Raw genomic sequence first — 18,680 nt, 5'->3', positions numbered from 1 at the left:
GTTATAAATGCATTGCATACCAGGTTTATTGTTACTTCTACCATCACTTGCTTTTAGCTCTGCATTCTCTCTAGATTTGGTGACTTTCTTGTGACGTCTGGATCTAAAAAGGAACAGTCTGGAAGGAACGCCCTCCTTCAGTTTTTAGTGTTTCGGTTTTGTTCTGCACTACAGGCTGACTGTTCAGATCAGGTGAGCAAGCAGAAACAGCACATTTTTCCTGTCATAATAGATAAAATAACACAGAACAAGAATGTTTAGGTGCCTTGTGGAACACCATGTGTTCCAGACAAGCTGGAGCGAACCAGCGCAGCTGTTTTGTTTCCTTATCGTCTACAGCAGGCTTCACAATCCCAGGCTTATTGCAGTAAAAATAATTTCACATTGAACATTCGTAAAAATCAAAATTCATTCGTGAAGCAAGAAGAAGAAGAAGAAGAAAAAATCCCACAGTAAGAGGTCATTGTTTTAAATATTACAACTAATGATGCAATGTGTGCAACCCCCGAACAATTCCTAGAAAATAAGCAGAAGTGAAGCATTTTTAATGATCTACATGACTTCCTGTTTCCCGTTCTATTTCAACTATTCAAGATGGGAAAGACGAGAGATCCTGCCATTGGAGCGAGACAGACGTTCGTTAATTCTCTAAAGATGCATCTATTATAGCTGCTTGTGTAAACCTGCCCTCAAAACAGGAAAAAAAAAAACTATCTACAGATTTTTTTTAAAAGACCCAAAACGCTGCTACTCTTCAAAACAGGAAAAACACGGGAACATACTATTGCAGTGAGGCAGCTGTTTATTTTCACACGCCAGGAAAAATGTGACGCTAAAATTAAAAAATAATTACATTTGGTAATTATTTTATTTTTAAAAAGTTATTTTAATTAAATGAAAAACATTTTTTTTTTAATTTGATCAAAGTTAAAAGTAATTCAATTATTTTGGGATAAAATTGCAGAAATGTAATAAATTCCAAATTAATTACATTTATTGTGGTAGAAATGGGATTAAATGGCAGAAATACAAAAATTAAACATAATTGAATTATTTTGGGGAATAAATTGGATAAATATATTGGGGGGGAGCAGGGGTAAAAAAAAAAAAAAGGACATCAACTAGAGACAAAATTATATTAAGGAAAAAAAAAAAAGAAACGACCAATAAACAGTTTGATTCAGAGTAATTCTCTGGAGCCCCAAAGTCCCAGATCTGGGGTGTCCAAAGTGTGGCCCAGGGGCCATTTGGGGCCCTTAGGATGAATCTGGGCAGATTTATCTCACTGGACTATTGATGGGAATACTCCTAAAAAAATTTCTGTGAAATTTTTATCAAAACAATTATGCGAATATAGAATAATGTTAAAATGGAGAACTTAAACTATTCATCTTTTCATAACCACATTTTTTGTTTTGATTTCATTCAAAATTTTGTGACTACTTTTAACAGTTTAAACAGTTTTAACAGTTTACAGTTGCAAAAATTCCAAGACATGGCTCTGTAACACTCTTGAGAGCTGAGCTAATCCCAGTTTATTCATAATTTAATAAGACGGGGGATAGATGGTAGACTGGTTTGGATAGTTGACTCACGCGCAAGTCAAAAATATCAATATAAAAACAGCCTTTTCAAGTTCTCTCTGTCAAATATTAAAAGCGACCGTCAGATACGCCAGAAACAGAGCCGACTCGTCATCTGCGTCTGAAAATATTTAATTGTTGCAGGGTTAACATGTTCCTAAAATACATTTAACAATAGGCTTTAAATGTACAATATCTTACAGTGTACTACACGTTCATTTCATAATACAACTGTTGGAGGACGCTCCAAAACAACATATAAAAACACTCTTCCTTCGGCGACAAAAAGAGGAAAAAAAAAAACAACCCAAAACGACAAAGACGGATGCAACAAATTCAAACTGCCACAGTTTGTCCAGGAAATAAGTCAGAGAAGAAGAAGAAGAAGAAGAAGAAGAGGCAAAGTGTGTTTGGTGCGTTTCAGCGGATTTTGGCAGAAAAACACAGTTGGTAGACTTTGTATGTAAATCACAGCAAAAAGGTTGGATTTCTTTTTTTTTTTATCATAATGCATATTAGTCCCTGTTCCCTCTTTATGTAGTGGAGCTACAGGCAGCGCATCTGGAAGGTTTCAACATGTCGACATCATCATTTTGAACTGAAATCAGTCTGAATTTAGGGAGAACCAAGTGTGGAGAAGAGGCGGTCCAGATTTCTGAAGGTAACATGGAAGGAAACCGTGGCGATGTTGATACACAACTCTGTTCCTTTAAGCGTTACCCAAAGGAACAGGAACCTAATTTTGATTTGGCAAAATTAGGTAAAAAAAAAACCAAATAGGAACTTTAAAGCCGATATGATTTGTATTTTTGGACTGGTGTAAAAGGTTCTGATTGTAATGCATAAAAAAAACCCAAAAAAACTTTAAAGCGTTTGTTTACGATGGCGTATTAAGGACATTGTAGACAGAAAAAAAAGAGTAAATTTTGAGATTAATTTCAGAAATTTTCTAGAAAAAAAATGGCAAATTTCACTGACTTTTCAAATTCTGAAATTTAAGGGATTTTCTTTTTTTTAAGACAACTTGTGAGATTAATCTCAGAATTTCTGAGGTTTTTCAGAAAATCAGGGATTGATCTCGGAAATTTTCTAGAAAAACTGCAATTTTCTGAGTTTTTTTTCCCTAGAAGATTTCCGAGATCGGTCTCAGAATTAGCTTTTTTTTCTCAGACGTTTACTCCTTTTTGTTTTCATCTTCAATGGCCCCAACACGCCGTCGGTTTTATTAGCACTAAACCGGCTGCATAACGTATTCAATCTGCCTCGACAGCTGATGCATCTCCAATCATTGGCAGTGAAGCAGGGGACGGGGAAAATGTGGACCTGATGAATGTATTTTCCGTCTTCTCATTCCTTTGATGTTTGTTACGCTTTCTCTCTCCCTCTCTCGTTTTTTTTTTGTCCCTTTTCCTACTTGGATTCCTTCTCGGCGTCCAGCAGAGCGGAGCGGATGCCGAGCTTCTTCAGCTCGTCCACCAGGTCGCCGTTCTGGTGCATCTGGAGCAGGATGTCGCAGCCTCCCACGAACTCGCCGTTGAAGTAGACCTGAGGGATGGTGGGCCAGTTGGAGAACACTTTGACTCCTGTTGTTACGGATCAAAGTCCAGACAGAAACACGGAGATCAGTCACCAAGGGAACAACGGAGGAATGAGGTAAGACGCTCCCGAGTCACGACGGAGAGCACTGGTTAGCGTTAAGGCCGGACGACCTGGTTTAAGAATATAATCTACGATTTATTAATTTTTTTTATTACACCAGAACCAATTTTAAACGGGTTTCTTTTCTAAAAACAAATTTAATACAAATGACAGAAAATATCTTCAAAAAGTGACTTTTATTTCAATCACCCCTTCTGTGAGTTGTACAACAGAGTATTAGGGCTAGGCTACAATTTATTTTTTTATTTAAACAGAAAATTGTCTCAGAATTATGATTTTAAAAAATGGTTTTAATGAGGGAAAAAAAGCTTCTAGAGTTATCGATAAGATCAGTTCTCCTGATTCTTTCTCCAAAACCGAGACGCTTGTACTGTCGTTTCAGCGTCCTCCTACTGACGGGCGTTTGATGCTAACTTGTTAAAAGATAAAGTATTTGCTCATTTGTAAACTAGATGCCCGAAGTACAACTTAGACTTAGACTAGACTTAGACTTGTACTTTATTGATCCTTTGGGAAGACTTCACAAGACGCTCGACGTTCCTCATGTTAGCTTTTTTTATTTTATTTTGTGCTGCAGTTCTCATAAGGTTACTACTTCATTCCCCTAATAATACAACTTTATTCTGGTAATATTAAAACTATTTGGACTTTGTCGTACAACTGTGTCCTTGTAATATTCTGACTTTATTCACTCAATTTAAAAAAAAAAAAGAAGGGTGTGATGACATCACTCTTGACTTATGGGGGGAAAATAATAATAATCCAAATTTTCCAACAACAGGACTTCCCAGTTTGTACCACTAAGTGGACATTTTGCTCTCCGGTCATATTTTTATTCGCTATCCACAGTAAAAACAAGTCTTAGAATGACATTGGCTGAAATGCGGCTCAGAGAGGAAGAAGCAAGATTCAAAAATAAAAAAATTATTAAAAAATAGACTGGACACCTGAGGACACAAACCCAACTGTGAAGTACACAATCTTGGATCGATGCCTCTCTTCTCAACACTGGTAATTGGATTTTAAAAGCAGTAAAGTCTCTGATCTCATCTTTGTTTGGAGCCACACCCTGTGGTGCTGCTGCAGGACGCTGATAAAAGCCCAAACGTTTGGAAATACAAAGAGCTGAGCTGATCTCCGGGAGGTGACAGTCTGGTTAAAATGGACGCAAAAGTATCAGCAGAGACATTTACAGTCTGGCTGAATGATTAAGAAGCTGTGCCTTTAGCTAAACCTCTATTAAAGATGCCAACTTGTTGCTCGGACTCTACTCGTCCCAGCTTACTGACCTTCTCTGAGCTCCTGGTCTTCCAGAACGTTGTAGGACGAGTATTGGTCCACCCCATGCATGCGGAGGATCTGGACCACGGCGTTGCTGAAGCCACACATGGGCTGTGCCGGGGTCCCCTTTATAAACACCACCACCTTGTCCTTCTTCACCATCTCACCAAGGTCCTTCTGGAGGTCTGCCGCCGCGCACAAGAACCGGGCCGAGGCCGCTCGCACAAGTCCGTCGGCTGGCCTGAGAAAGCTCACGGCCGCGCCGGACAGTATACACCTAGCTGTGGATCTAATTAAACTGTTCATGGTGTTTTTTGCGCGGTTTTTATCTGGTCTTGATAAACAAACGGGTCGCACACGGACAAGTTGGGTTCTGTATGAGTGGAACTCACAGGACAACATAAACGTCAAGCTTCATGGGCGGGACCTGGATGCGGATTGGACGGCTGTAGGCCGCTAAAGTTTAAGCTGAGCTTCTATTGGCCAAAGCGAACGCCAGTCAGAGCGTAAAAACGTCAACAACGTGGGCTGCGTAGGAAATTGTTTAAAATTAACTTTAAAAAAAATAAAGTCAATCAACAATCACATTTGCATTCTTGTACTTCATAATTTATTTGCTAAAAAAAACGAAATTAAACATTTTTAAAAGTCACTCATGGAGCTTTTAAGAGCTTCCGGGGTGAACTGGGCAGGACGGAAGAACTCAAAGGCAACTAAAGATGGCGGCGCAGACGCATAAAAATAACAAACCGGGGAAATCAGGGGGGAAAGAAGCTCAGCCGCTGATACTCCCCAAGACTCCGGCGGAGGAACAGCGTCTGAAGCTGGAGCGGCTCATGCGGAACCCCGACAAAGTCGCTCCCATCCCGGAGCGGCAGAAGGAGTGGGCCCCGCGAGCGCCGCCGGAGTTTGTCCGGGACGTGATGGGCTCCAGCGCGGGCGCAGGCAGCGGGGAGTTTCACGTCTACCGCCACCTACGCCGCAGAGAATACCAGCGGCAGGACTTTCTGGACAAAATGGCAGCGAAGCAGGGCAAGGACGTGGACTACCTGAAGAAACTGGAGCAGAACCAAGTGGAGGCCGAGGAGCGAACGGCGAAGCGAAGGAAGAAGCGAGAAAAGCTGAAGCTGAAGAAGCTGTTGGCAAAGAAGGCTAAGATGGAGGGGAAGGAGAAAAAAGATGGAGACGAGGACTCTGACAGTAGTGGAGAGGAAGAACGGAAGGAGGAGAGTGGGGAAGAAGAGCAAAAAGAGGACGACGCTGAGACCCCGAGCTTCATCATGGGGAGGAAATGAACAACCATATGAAAGTACAGTGGCAGGAGTTAGCCTGGTCTCTAAGCAACTTAACACCTGCCCGGACCATAAATGGTTGATTGAGTCAGGAGATGGAGAAACGTATTGACTGGATCCGTTGTACTGTTAAATACAGAACTCCCTGAGTGGATTTTAGCCAATCACTTGATTCGGTTTGGACACGTGATCACACTCGCAAAACTGTGAAGCTGTTGGGTTTTGCCTAAATTGTTTGCTCATGTTTTGTTTTAATAAAAAAATAAAAAACTTTAATTCTATGTTTCCATTCTTTGCTCTCAAGAAGGGGATGGAGGATTATTCACATTCGAAATGTGCTTTTTCTTAAGGTTATGACGTCATGTCTGTGTATTTTGCCGCCTTGTCGATCGGCCCCTGGTGACCTCTATCACCCGTGGGAACAGCAAGGCTGCAGAAAGCGTCTCAAAGGATGAAAAGGCGTGGCTTCCGCAGGCTTGGGAGTCCCACGTGCGATGTTCCTTGGACAGACTTCCTGCTTCCCACGGAGGAGGCGGTCCGGCTCAGTGGCCGCCACCTTTCTTGAGGCAGGTAGAGTAAAAAAAAACAGGCAGCTTGATATTGTTTGGGCCAGGAGAAGCTATTCCTGTCAGACACTGTCTGCTGTCACAGTAATAGTTTAATACCCCATCATTATTCTCACTTTAATTCATATCCATCATTTTTAAAGGTGGATTTGCTTCAGCGTAGAGGCGGAAGGTGCTCCACAGTTTAAACTAAGTTAAGAGGTTTGTGTCGGCACCGTCTTCCTTTAACCGTGTCCTGCACTGAGGTTTGTTTTGGTCCCAAAGTAATATTGGTGGGGATAAGATTTGAGGGAGTATTTAGAAGATTTCTTGATATACTTGCAATAAGCGGTCATATTCAATAGATCAGAATTCTGATTATATTCTGATTTATTGAAAGTATGATTGTCAGATTAATCATACTTTTCGAATATAACAATCTTTAAGCAAGTATAAAGAGTTATTTTACTCGGCCTGGATTTCTGGATTAAAGAAATGCTATCAAAATGTTTTTGCTAGCTGTACAATAAATAAAGGCAAAAAAATATATATCAGTTTGTGTGTGTTTCACCTATACAATGTGATTCATTTAGTGAATTGAATTACTGAAATTAACAAACTTATTGAATATAATTGAGATTACAAATGTCTGATTTTACAATGTCAGTTTTAAAATCATATTTATGTATTTTAATGATGGACATTTCACCTTTTTCCCCAAATTGATGAGTTTTTCAATCTAGGATAATGTCCAAGTTTATATATATATATATATATATATATATATATATATATATATATATATATATATATATATAATATGAATGCATAAATTAAGTTAGAAATTAGAGTTTTATTGGTGGAAATGTACTCCTCCATAACCACATTATTGCTTTTTTATGTATGATTACCCAAAAGCTTTGTTGTAAATATGACTGCATATACACATTGAAACTTTAGATTTTGCCATGTTCACATAAAACACAACAAATGTTTGGTTTGATGTGTTTTAAAACTGTTTTTTTCTTCTTCTTCTTCAAAATAAAAAGCCAATTTTCTCTCCTAACAATAAATAAAATCGATTGCGATCTGTTGCACATGTTTCGCTTAATCATAGCATAAATCCAATTATTCTGTTTGGACCACGGTTGGACCCATCCTTGCTCCACATTATTAACCGGTCTCCTAAATGGCTTGCTCCCAGAAATTTTGGGGCCTTGACTTTCAAAACTGCCACATCTCACGCAAAACCTCAAGTTGTTAAATATTGCAAACACTTTCAATCCAGCACGGACAAAATGAAAACATAACCAGCCACAATATGCCTTGTGCTATTATTCTAACGACGATGTGAACTTTCGAGTTGAAATAAATTTCTGTGTTAGTTGAGACATGAGCGCCTCGGCCTCCGTGTATGCTGACTCGTCTCCTCTGTTAGTCAGAGGCACCACTGCGGCGGCGTCTGCAAGTTTTGAAGAAACTCTTGAGTCGCTTCTTTACATGAAACATGAGAAGAGCCAAAAGCACAGCCTTGGGGTATCCCTATTTTAAGTAACCAATTTTAGGAGCCACTCTTCTAAATCACGCCTAAATCGAGATGTCTTGGTAAAATTCCTTTTGTCATGAACAATTTTTGATGTAGCTCTGACAGCAATAGCAGCGAGTTTTAATGAGAAACTTAAAAAAAAAAAACAACTTCTAAGTTAATCTTTGATTTGTAAAGATCACATTAGCCTGGTGGTTTCACAACCCGAGAATTAAATGATTGTGTAGTAAATTATTCGATTATTATTATTATTATTATTATCCAGTTTCCTACTAAAATTCCCAGTAGATAAATGGGTATAGACGTCTTCCAGAAATGATGTTAGCAACATGCATCGATTCTTCTTCGCATAACTAGATGCCCAAGAAATTTTGTTTGCTGGCAAATGCACCTTGTTTTTAAGGCGCTTAAAAACCGTCTACGCCCGCTAATTCTCCAGATTGTTTCGAACATGCTCAGACAGAATGTGGTAACTAAAAGGCAATAAATCAGAGATCAAGTTCTTGTGTCAGTCTTAATTCCGGGTATGTGGTGAAGCACAGTGAAACCAGCTGATTGCTTTAATTTTGTCCCACGGAAAGATCCAGTGAAATCTGGCAAACGCCGCTGCAAATACGACTCCGTGGACCGCTGCCCGCCAACAGCGGGGAGTTTGTGTTGTCCTAGGGGGGATTTTGGCTCGGTGGGAGGTTTGGGCGTGCTGGAGCAAGCTCTGCTGTCTCACTTTGCCTCACCTCAGTCCTTCTATTTATGAGGAAGTCTCAGAGAAGACTGCGGATGTGTTCAGCTCTTGGCCCACCTCTTGTCTCCACAATGGATCTCGAGCAAACAGAGTGACTGAGAATGCAGGACTTACTGGATTCACAGAGCAAAGCAGCAACGGCGATCAGTGATCACAATGGGCGGCCTCAAGGTAGGATGTGTTTTAGTGATCCATAAAGTTATGGATCTAACTTTCTACATTGAAATCGAATTGCCCTGTAATCAAAAGAAAAAAACATACAAAAAGGTTACTTGTTGCTATTTTTCGTTAGATTTCATCCCCGTTATAGGCTTTGTACCACCTGGTTGCTCAATCACCTGCCGTGTTCTCATTGGTTAGAGGTGTCGTCTTCTCTAATCGTTGTATTAGGAAACGTTTTATTATCGTGGTTGCACTACGTCCCGCTTCTCCTCTCTCAGACAGAAGGAAAGCCACGCAGAAGAGAACGTTCACCAGATGGATGAATGTGTTCTTGCAAAAGGTAAGGCGCGAACCATGAGACTTTCACTTCAAAGCACTTTTTTACAATAAAAACGATTATCCACAGAAGCTTTGGTTTCTGTTTATTTCCAGCGAAATCCTCCCCTTGCAGTCTCCGACCTGTTCACGGACATTCAGGATGGCAGAATGCTCATGGCGCTCCTGGAGGAGCTGTCTGGCTGCAAACTAGTAAGAACTCCCTCATACTTTTCATCTCAGAGCCACAAAAAAAAAAAAAGTATTTTGTTGGAATAGAGCAACACAAATTGGGGGTGTATAAAGTCCAATATTTTTGCTTCAGTCAGACTGAGTTCCCATCTTGCCACATATTTAAGCAAGAATCTTGTTGACTTTGACTAGGTCATTCAATTAAAATCGTTCCACTTTTGCTCCAGTTGTATGTTTTAGATGAATTCAATCTTTTATTTTAGTTTCAAGTCAGTCACCAGCTGCGTTTCCGTTACAATTGTGCGCAAAACTTTGTCGATATGCCACTAGTGTCGAAAAAACACAATTTCCCAATTGCTGTTTTTCCATTAAATAAGAAACAATTAAAATCACACCGGAATACATTTACTCATGGAATAAGTAATTAAAAACCATGCGGCTCTATTGTCCTCCCACCCCTTCCTTTTGTCTTCTTTGTCTTTTCCACCAGTAGTAACATCCTGTTATTGATCACATGACTGGTGTGATGCAAAAATAGTGCTTCCATTGCAGTTTTGAGAAATACACAACTTGTGATGCAGCCGAAAAACGTGAGCTTGTTCAAAATTGACGTGTCCATTAAGCAAATTTATTGTAATTAGCTCCACCCATCCACTCCTGGCATGCTGCTGAAGAATAGCATGGCCACATTATGATATGGCCACCACCATGTTTTAGGTGGTGGCCATTTTGTTTTAGGGTACGGGTGGTGTGTTCAGTACGGTTTCAACTAAACAGAGCATCTCCTGCCACCTGTTCACTGTATCCTGTGGGTCAAACTCCAATAGCTATAGATTTCCACCAGCAACTTCTCCTGGTAAGAATCAGGACTTTTTTCTACGCTTCGCTCCGTCCGGAGGGTCTGGACCTCTGGCTTTTCAGAAACGACTGCTTACTGGAGACCCTGGACTCAGCTGAAATTTTAAACGATTGGATTTGCTTTTCAACAATCACTAACGTTTGGCCATATGTAATGTGTGAACTCAACCGTGAAGGAAACTACACTGTGAAATTGAACAACATCTTTGCCAGCAATAAAATGTCCCAAACGCTTCTCTTGCTCCAACTTACAATTTTCAATAGTAGGGCAAATCCGGACTGAACGTCTTTGTTCACTTCCTCTGCTGTCATTGCCAAGCTGCAAGCATAGGCAGAATACAATTCTAAAAACAGCACAGAAAATCAACGTCATCGTTTATAACTTCTGTTTGCTGATTGGGCTGATTGAAATTCTACATTGAAATCGAGCTCAATGGGAGAAATCTCAGATGGAGCATTGAAGGGAGATGAGAATCAAGTAAAAGGCAATGGCCAGGCTACCAGAAACAGCTTTCTTCTTGCCTCTCTTCCGTAACTTGCGGAATGAAGAAATTTTAGTTGTCATGTCAATAGTTTCTTCCTCTTGAGCTGTGTGTCTCAGCAGCTCCTCCACAGTTACCAAGGGCCTCTTGGCTGCCTCTCTGATATTTGCCATCCTTACCTGTCCTGTCAGTTTAGTTAGACGAGAACGTCTTTTAACAATACATTGAAAATAAGAAAATGTTCCATTCATTTTCTTATTTTCAGAATATGGACTGATCAGACCTCTGGTGAGATGTTCTAAGCTTGTGATGTTGTATTGTAACATTAAACAATATCCCATCTGCTGTGGTCCTTGGTCTTCATGATGCTGTTTGCTCTCTAATAAACCTCTGAGACCTTCACAGAACATCTGCAGACTATTTCCTAAATGGTTGCACAGGATTTCTTTCAGGGATATCAAAGTAAGGTTTGTAAGATCTTAATAAAATACAACGAAGTATACAGCTCTAATGAGATAAATTGTGCAAGAATTCAGGAGGTTTGGTTACTTTTGTATTTGCCTCTTCACACTGTCACTTCCATGTTAGCTTTACAGGTATAGGTCTTCATCTCATCGCATTTTCAGACTGAACAACATCTCCAAAGCCCTAGCTTTCCTGGACGACAGACATGTGGGGATTCGCTCGTCAGTTCAATACAACCAGGTTCGTTGTAATCCACTCACTCACAGCAGTGTTGTCCCCCAGGTGAAGCTTCTTGGCATCGACGCCTCCGGCATCGCTGATGGCCTCCCTTCTGTTGTTCTCAACCTCGTCTGGAACATTATCCTCCACTTCCAGGTGAGCAGCTGGGTACCTTCATTATCCGTCTAATATTTTTATGTACACTATAGTTTGGCTCTTGGCCTTTTATGGGAAACCAAACAGGTGAAGGAGGCGACAGGAGGCCTGCAGAGACATTTGTCCTCCAGCCTGTCTTCCTTATCGCTGAGCGCCTACCCTTCCACCAGTGACCTCTCACCTCAAACCTGTGACAATGGCAGCTACTCCTGCAACACTCTGCCTAGGAAAGGGAAAAAGGCTGAAAGGGAGCCAAAGTACCACAGCCAAGCCATCAAGACTCTCCTGCACTGGGTCCAAAGATGCACGTCAAAGTAAGCCTGCGTGCAACCTCGATGAGTGGAAGAAAATTACAATTTTCCACGAATGTTTGAAGATAGCCATGAATTTGCAGGTACGGCGTGGATGTGGATGACTTCGGGGCCAGCTGGAGGAGTGGAATGGCTTTTCTGGCTTTGATTAAGTCCATAAACCCGGACCTGGTCAACCTGAGGGAGAGCTTGTCCAAGGAACCAAAGGAAAATCTCCGCCAGGCCTTCATGCTGGCCCACCAGTGTTTGGATGTACCCCCTCTGCTGGAGCCTGAGGGTAAAAACCAGAATGAAGACGTCATAAGAAGTCACGATGGTTACCACAGTAACATGAAGAATAGTTTATTTTTCTCCTTACAGACGTGGCGTGCGCCTCGCCGGACGAGCAGTCCATCATAACATACGTGTCGATGTTCCTGGGGGATCATTCGGTCACAGATGAGGTCGGCGCAGTTTGACACTTAGAGAAATACACTTGCCTTGAACATCTACCTTTTTTTTTGAGAGAAAAGCTGATTCTCCACACACAATTATTATGTAGGGAACATCCTAACATAACACCATAAGACTATCACCTATCACCTTTATCCAAATTTGTAGTAAAAGAAAGGACAAGGTAATTTTTGGATTGGGTGTGTTCTAAGAAAAATCGTTTTTAGTCATTATACAACATTATTCATTTCTAGGGAACTGTAGCATATTCTTAAAAACCATAGAAAAACCTTTTACATAAACTTTACACACAAAAAAGAAATTAGAAATTAGCCATCTCACCTAAAACCCGTTAATAATTGTACTGACTGCCACATGTAGGTGGTCAACTTGGTATAGTCCATAGATTGGACATCGGATAAGAACGGGGCTAAGCAAGTCTCCATTAAGTTCAAGTTACAGTTGGTGAAACCAGGACTGCAGTGCCTTGCAAAAGTATTTACACCCTTGATGTCACACTCTACAACACCTATGAGTGAACGTGTTCCTTTATTGCTAAAAATAATTCAGATGTTGAGAAATATGTTGCTTTCAGCTTGTATCGCTAATAGTAATTAGCCTGGTAACTGCACACAATGATTAGTGAGTTAGCATAGTCCAGAAAAGTTGAATCCGATCTCATCTCAAGATCTGACTTCCGAGGTAGCAAAAAGTTCCAGATGGATCACTGCAGAGAGCATTTTAAACCAAACTGCGATATTTTGTTATCATACCCGCATAATTTAGATTTCTAAACTTAACCAGTTTTTAGCAAAAGGCCCAAAAGTGTCTGTTTTTAAATGCTTTGTTTATCTTGCAGAGATGGTTTAAAAAGTTGTACATAACAACACCTCTGTCAAAAATTATGAAAAAAGAGAGAGTGAGAATAAAAAAGATTTTTTTTAAAGTTTCTAAAGTTTGAGGAAGCTAGGCCTGGAATCTTCCAAAGATTTTCCAAGCTATTCTCTGTTCCATCAGAAGTTGAACTCATTGCGAAATCCTGTATTCGGTCGTCTTATCGAAGCCACAGAATAATAATAAAAATAAAAATCCATCATTGCCTCCATCACATGACTCAAAATGTGCTTCTACATCACACAATCATAAGCATTTCCAAACACGCTGAAATGTGACTTTGCTTCATATTGCAGGGTCACATGGCACAGTTTGATTTTCACGAGATTCCCAGCTTTGCGTCTCGTGAACCAGTCGGCCTTGGACAGACCCTGGCTGACCACCCAGAAGCCCGAGCTCTGCTCAGAACCTTTGAGAAAAGCGATGAGCAACGACTGTGGAGACAATGGTCCAGAAAATCTTCAGAGACGTCCAGAGCCCACAACTCCAACATGAGTGGAAGCCCCGAAACTTCCTTTCCCTTTACTCAAAGAGCGTTAGAGCCACCAAGTCCGCTGGAAGCAGGCATAGCCAACCAGGATATTCGATCGTGGATGGATAAGAGTTCGGATCGAGGCTACGGTAAGAGAAGCTACGTTTCCCAGAGCTCCGAAGAAGGAATCTACAGCTTGTCGGCATTGGACTCAGACGAAGAGGACGCTTACAGCTACATCCTGGATCTGAATAAAGATGTTTTCCGACCAAGTAATCCATCGAAAAGACAAGTACCAAAAGTAGAAGAGGAAACAGCCGAGGAGATGGAGGAAGAGTCGAAACATCTGGCAGCGCTGGGGATGTTTAACGGAGGCGGACATAAACAAGAAGGACATCTCAGGGCAAACAGGAAGTTGGATTTGGACAAGATCAAAAGTATCCTTAGAGAGACGACAAACAAGAGGGCTGTGTTTGACTTGGAGCCAGAGGCCCAGAGAGGAACAAACAGAGACACTTACACTGAGAAAGAAAGCAACAGAAGGATGGAGAGTGATGGCAAAGAGAAAGATGGGTTTGACAAAGTTCAAGATGGTGGAGTAAAAGCAACTATTTTTGAAGTAGCAAGTTGGAAATATGCTGAGGAAGGAGGAGCAGAGCTCTCTGGAAAATTGGGACTTGCGAGTGAGAGAACAGTGGAGGAAGATTTGGGAAGATTAAAGGAAGGGCAGGATCTAAAGGAACCGAGTGAGTCAGAAGAAGCTCGTGTCGAGAAGAAAGACACAGGAAGTCAGAAACGTGGGAAATTACAAAGTTTCAATGAGAAAACTGCAGGAAAAATGTCCTCAGAAGATGCTGGTTTTAACATCCTGAATACAAATGGGGCTACAATCAGCAACACGGGCTGTGGAGCTGAAGTGAAAATGAAGGAAGCTGGTCATCTAATGAAATCATCTGATTACGGGTTCGTTCAAACAGAAGACTGGAGGAAACGGGAACCTGCGATCAGCAGGCTTGAGGATCTGAAAGCAGATCAGAGAACTACCCCCGAAAGCCTTCCTGATGACGTCCATGAGGGCGATAACAGTCGGACTGTGGCCTGCAGGGAGTCTTCTCAGTCATTATGGTACTGATTCATCTTTGCACACACCCTTAACCTCTTGATAAGTCCTAATCTCCCTTGTGCCTGATCAAAAGTCTGAATTCCGACCCTCTGCAGGGGCAAATCTTTGTGATTACATGAGAGAAATTATTGTAGTCATTTCTCATGTAAAACACCTCCAAGCCACAAAGTAACTGGTGTTAAATTTCACAGAGCTCTAAGCAAAGAGGACAGACACCAAAACATGCTCAGGAGAAAGTTTGAGTCATGGTGTTTCCAAAGGGTTGTGTCTGCAGATGGTATGACAGCAGTGTAGACCAGATCACAGAAAACGCCAAGGAATCTGCCCCAAGAGCAGCAATGTAACAGTGACAGCTTTGACAAGAAGGATTTAGAAATAACTTGGAATTCTCATAACAATGTAAACAAGTTGCTTAAAAATGCTTAATGTTGGGCGTGGCGGAGGGGTTAGCGTGACCCACATTCAGGCAAAACGTAGCCTCGACGCGGCTATCGCGGGTTCGACTCCCGGACCCGACGACGTTTACCGCATGTCTTTCCCCCTCGCCTTCCCCCTTTCCTGTCAGCCTACAATGAAAAAAGGGACACTAGAGCCCACAAAAAGACCCCTTGCGGGGCGATTAGAAAAAAAAACTTAATGTTCAGTCAGGTGCCTGTCCCTTTACCCCCTTGTATCATTTTAGCTTTGCTTGCTTTGTTTTTATCTGGCACAACAAGTTGTTGTCCGCCGTAGGATGTTGCATCAATTGCTATCTGCCAGGAAGATGTTTTGTAGTCTGACAATGGTAACAGAAGAAGTGTACATGTTGGCCACACGTCCAAATATTGAGCAATTAAAGTCAGACCAAGAGGAATGTATAACACTTTGTTGTCTTAGCCCTACTTACTCCCCACACAGTTGGTTACAGGGACAAGCAATTTCTGGTAAATTTCTCATCCAGCTGGCACATTGGGTAAAATCAGATCCAGTTATTTAAAACTTAGTCACACCTCCAGCGAACAATTGTTTCTCAATAGCCAAGAGTTTAGAAGCAAAGCGTAGAAGAAGGCACCAGGCTAGGGTGGAATAAGAAGTCTTTTTTATATATAAAATACATTTTTGTCTAGCACTAGTGGCTTTTTCCATTTTTCTCACAGTATGTAGACAGGAAGGAGGCATAGAGAAGTGGGGACGACATGTGGAACAGGTACTTGGGACAGAAATTGAACACAGGGCAGCCTTGGGGAGGACTATGGCCTCCGCATACGGAGCGCCCGCCGCTCTACCCACTATGCCACACAATGACCCTGAACAAAAAGCATTAAGAGAAGAAAATAGCACAAAAAATAAACCATAGATGTGATTACAGGATTTCCTTTTGACCATTTAGCTCCATAAATCAAAAAAAGAGAAATACAGTGATACACAGTGGCTCAGGCAGATGGTAATGGAATCGTTTGTTGAACGGAAATGGAAGTAGGAAGGGACGCACCTATCGACGCACCGGGTCAAAATGTGGGGATGAGATGGCAAAGGCGAAAATTGTTCTCTCAACTGCTTCATTATCCAAACCAGGCATTCAGTCCTGCTTTGTGTTCTTTCTCTGAATGCAATATATGAAATGAAACATAAAAGGCCCTAATGGAGCTCTCCTGTGTTTATCTGCATTCCAGGAACAACGGAGAACTCAGTCTTCAGTCTATAGCAGCCTGCTGTAACTCAACCCCATTAGAGCTGGAAGTCCTGCTGCTCCTGTGGATCTCGCTCTACTGCTACCTCATCCTGCCTCAGATGTACCTATGAGTCAACTTGGCTGTACAACCTCGCATCAAAAACACGCTTAATTAGACCAGTTTCCTCTAAAGGGGCAAACAGAGACTCTACGACTGGCCTGGCTTCTCTTCCGGTTCATTAAATTTCCCTCAGGGTCACATTGAAGGATTAGGTTTGCAGATTATTGCCAGCAGGTTTAACACGGTCATAGCTGTGGTAATCATTTCTAATAATCTGCTTGATTATATTGATTTCTAGTGTTCTCAAAGTGATTGTTGCTGCTTAAATGACCAGAACACCGTTGACGTCAGGGGCGGAGGGGGAATTTTCCTGGAAAAAAATGAATTCTTTCAGATGTAGTTGACATAACCCACCACATGGTGGCATCGCAGCATTACAGGAGCTGTGCATTAACCGGGGCGTTTGGTTGTCTGCTGAGAATCCAACATGACCTGCTGTTTAGTTCCAATCCTGAGATTATATTGATAATATTTAACGAGGCTATTACTAAAATAAACTGGTTTTGTCCACGTAACTTTACAGTCATTTAAACCTGTAATCAACCACATTATCTTCCTATAGAGATCCTAATTTACAACATGGAGGCGGGAATGTATTGGCGCTCATGTTGTAAAAAGCTGTGCAGTAAATTTATTTTTAATGCAATTGCAAATGGAAAAAAACGGTGGGAAGTAATTGTTTTTGATGAAACTATTGTTGGGACACTTATTTGTACCTCTAATAATAATTAAGGAGGAGAACGGTTCTTTGTTTGATGAACAATGAATGCCTAAACTGTTCACAGGCATCTGAAATGGGCATATTTCCATCCGAAGTTAGAAGTTTATTTGAAATATCCATAGAACTCTGTTTGTGGAGAACAACGGGAGATCCAGCTCAGCTCCGCATCTCTCCGTTACTGAGGCAGCATCTTAAATAGATGAGCCACTCACCTAGATTTGTCACCATGTTGAAATAGTATAATACATCTAGGACTCTTCATGCGTGCCAGCTTTTATTGGAGTTACTAACAGGAGATAATGATATCTTTTAACAAGGCAATTTAAACTCTGTTTCTCCTCTGAGATCCTCTGTCATAACGCTTCGTCTCTTATGTTGTGATGGAAACAGGTTAGGTTAACTTCAATAAAAACGTGTCCACCCGCTCTGAACAAATCAGCACATTTGACACTATTGATCAAGTTTGACATTTTTACCTTACAAACAAACAAAAACAACATCACAACTGAGAAAAATGCCACTAAATTTAATTAAGCTACTTTTTAAGTTTCACTTTATGCTTTCCGGTATGATGTTATTAGATTAACTGAGGTGGGGGTTTTTTCCCGTCGTATCAAAATTTGCGTATTTCGCGAAACGGTTACGGAAACACTCCTTTAGCATCACATGAGTCACATGGTCAACAAGCAGACGTTACTACTGGTGGAAAAGACGAAGAAGACGGCAGGAAGTAGGTGGAGGATGATGGTCCAGGATGTTTTTTTAATGAGCTTATTTACATGGGATTTGAATTCAATTTCTTGTTAAATGGAAACACCGTAATTGCGAAATTGTATTGTTTTGACAAAATAATACTGACAAAGTTTTGTGCAGATTTGTAACAGAAACACAGCTAGAAATAACTTTTCCCCTTAGGCAGGCGCAGACTACGGACCGGTAGACCGCTTTTCACACATCTGTACCAGGACAGTCTCCAAATTCAAGTCTGGAAAGATTTTTTTCTTAAACCAGAGAAGCGGCATTCAAACTCGTTTACAGTTTCTGTCTGAATGCCACTGCATGGGTGCAGGGAAACTTCACAAAATAAAGGTATGCACCGGTTGCATAAGAGCTCAAAATCCATGTTGACCAGAATGTGCGAGAGGAATGGCTATGCTCTGTCCTCAGAGGCCACCTGATGCACATTATTTGTTGGTGAAATTCTAAGAAACTAAAAACGGGCTCCCACTGTTTGCTCGGAGCTCAACCCAAAGGTCAAACGCTCAGCTCCGGAGATCAATATGCTTTCAGCACAAACAGCCGCCCCCGCACCGAGCCCTCACCACTTCTCCAAAGCAGGAGTGCGGCCTGTCTTCTGCCCAATCGGGCCGGGATGGCAAGAGGAGAAGCTAAGATGTCTGTTACATGTAGGTTAGCCTGTATCACAGTGCTGGGATTGCGAAGCCTCTCCTCAGGACA

The 18,680-nt window shown here is 41.4% G+C and overlaps 3 protein-coding genes and 1 non-coding gene across 5 annotated transcripts; 3 read left to right on the top strand and 1 right to left on the bottom strand.

Annotated features, from left to right (window-relative positions):
- Positions 1–1,699: 1,699 nt before the first annotated feature.
- Positions 1,700–5,003, bottom strand: glrx5 (glutaredoxin 5 homolog (S. cerevisiae)). Its single transcript, XM_032586300.1, has 2 exons — positions 4,532–5,003; positions 1,700–3,166 (listed from the first exon to the last, which is right to left on the bottom strand). Exons 1-2 carry the CDS (start codon positions 4,923–4,925, stop codon positions 2,994–2,996), a joined length of 567 nt encoding a protein of 188 aa, XP_032442191.1. The 5' UTR covers positions 4,926–5,003; the 3' UTR covers positions 1,700–2,993.
- Positions 5,004–5,186: 183 nt separating this feature from the next.
- prkrip1 (PRKR interacting protein 1) lies at positions 5,187–6,905 on the top strand. The gene has a single exon (XM_032586299.1). It carries the CDS (start codon positions 5,243–5,245, stop codon positions 5,816–5,818), a length of 576 nt encoding a protein of 191 aa, XP_032442190.1. The 5' UTR covers positions 5,187–5,242; the 3' UTR covers positions 5,819–6,905.
- Positions 6,187–6,468, top strand: LOC116734755 (small Cajal body-specific RNA 13). The gene has a single exon (XR_004342260.1).
- Positions 6,906–7,183: 278 nt separating the features above from the next.
- On the top strand, positions 7,184–17,247 carry clmnb (calmin b). 2 transcript variants are annotated; one of them, XM_032586272.1, is made up of 10 exons: positions 7,184–8,819; positions 9,089–9,150; positions 9,243–9,338; positions 11,246–11,329; positions 11,405–11,497; positions 11,585–11,811; positions 11,892–12,085; positions 12,169–12,251; positions 13,431–14,731; positions 16,382–17,247. In XM_032586272.1, the coding sequence occupies exons 1-10, from the start codon at positions 8,750–8,752 to the stop codon at positions 16,509–16,511; spliced, it is 2,340 nt and encodes a 779-aa protein (XP_032442163.1). In that variant the 5' UTR covers positions 7,184–8,749; the 3' UTR covers positions 16,512–17,247. The 2 variants fall into 2 exon arrangements, with proteins under 2 accessions (XP_032442163.1, XP_032442164.1); XM_032586273.1 differs by lacking the exon at positions 7,184–8,819 and having other exon boundaries at positions 9,130–9,150; positions 9,243–11,124.
- The last annotated feature ends 1,433 nt before the right edge of the window (positions 17,248–18,680 follow it).

Source organism: Xiphophorus hellerii, chromosome 15 (genome assembly GCF_003331165.1).
Source record: "Xiphophorus hellerii strain 12219 chromosome 15, Xiphophorus_hellerii-4.1, whole genome shotgun sequence".
NCBI classification, from domain to species: Eukaryota; Metazoa; Chordata; class Actinopteri; order Cyprinodontiformes; family Poeciliidae; genus Xiphophorus; species Xiphophorus hellerii.
Note: the sequence above shows the minus strand (reverse complement) of the source record. Positions and strands in the feature narration are given on the sequence as shown.

Excerpts from the sequence above, each read along its gene's own strand:
- clmnb (XM_032586272.1), top strand. The coding sequence starts at position 8,750 with ATGCAGGACTTACTGGATTCACAGAGCAAAGCAGCAACGGCGATCAGT. Across the intron at positions 9,339-11,245 it reads AGCTGTCTGGCTGCAAACTA|CTTTACAGGTATAGGTCTTC; the intron begins GTAAGAACTCCC and ends CTTCCATGTTAG. Across the intron at positions 12,086-12,168 it reads CCCTCTGCTGGAGCCTGAGG|ACGTGGCGTGCGCCTCGCCG; the intron begins GTAAAAACCAGA and ends TTCTCCTTACAG.
- prkrip1 (XM_032586299.1), top strand. The coding sequence starts at position 5,243 with ATGGCGGCGCAGACGCATAAAAATAACAAACCGGGGAAATCAGGGGGG.
- glrx5 (XM_032586300.1), bottom strand. The coding sequence starts at position 4,925 with ATGTTGTCCTGTGAGTTCCACTCATACAGAACCCAACTTGTCCGTGTG. Across the intron at positions 3,167-4,531 it reads AGACCAGGAGCTCAGAGAAG|GAGTCAAAGTGTTCTCCAAC; the intron begins GTCAGTAAGCTG and ends CCGTAACAACAG.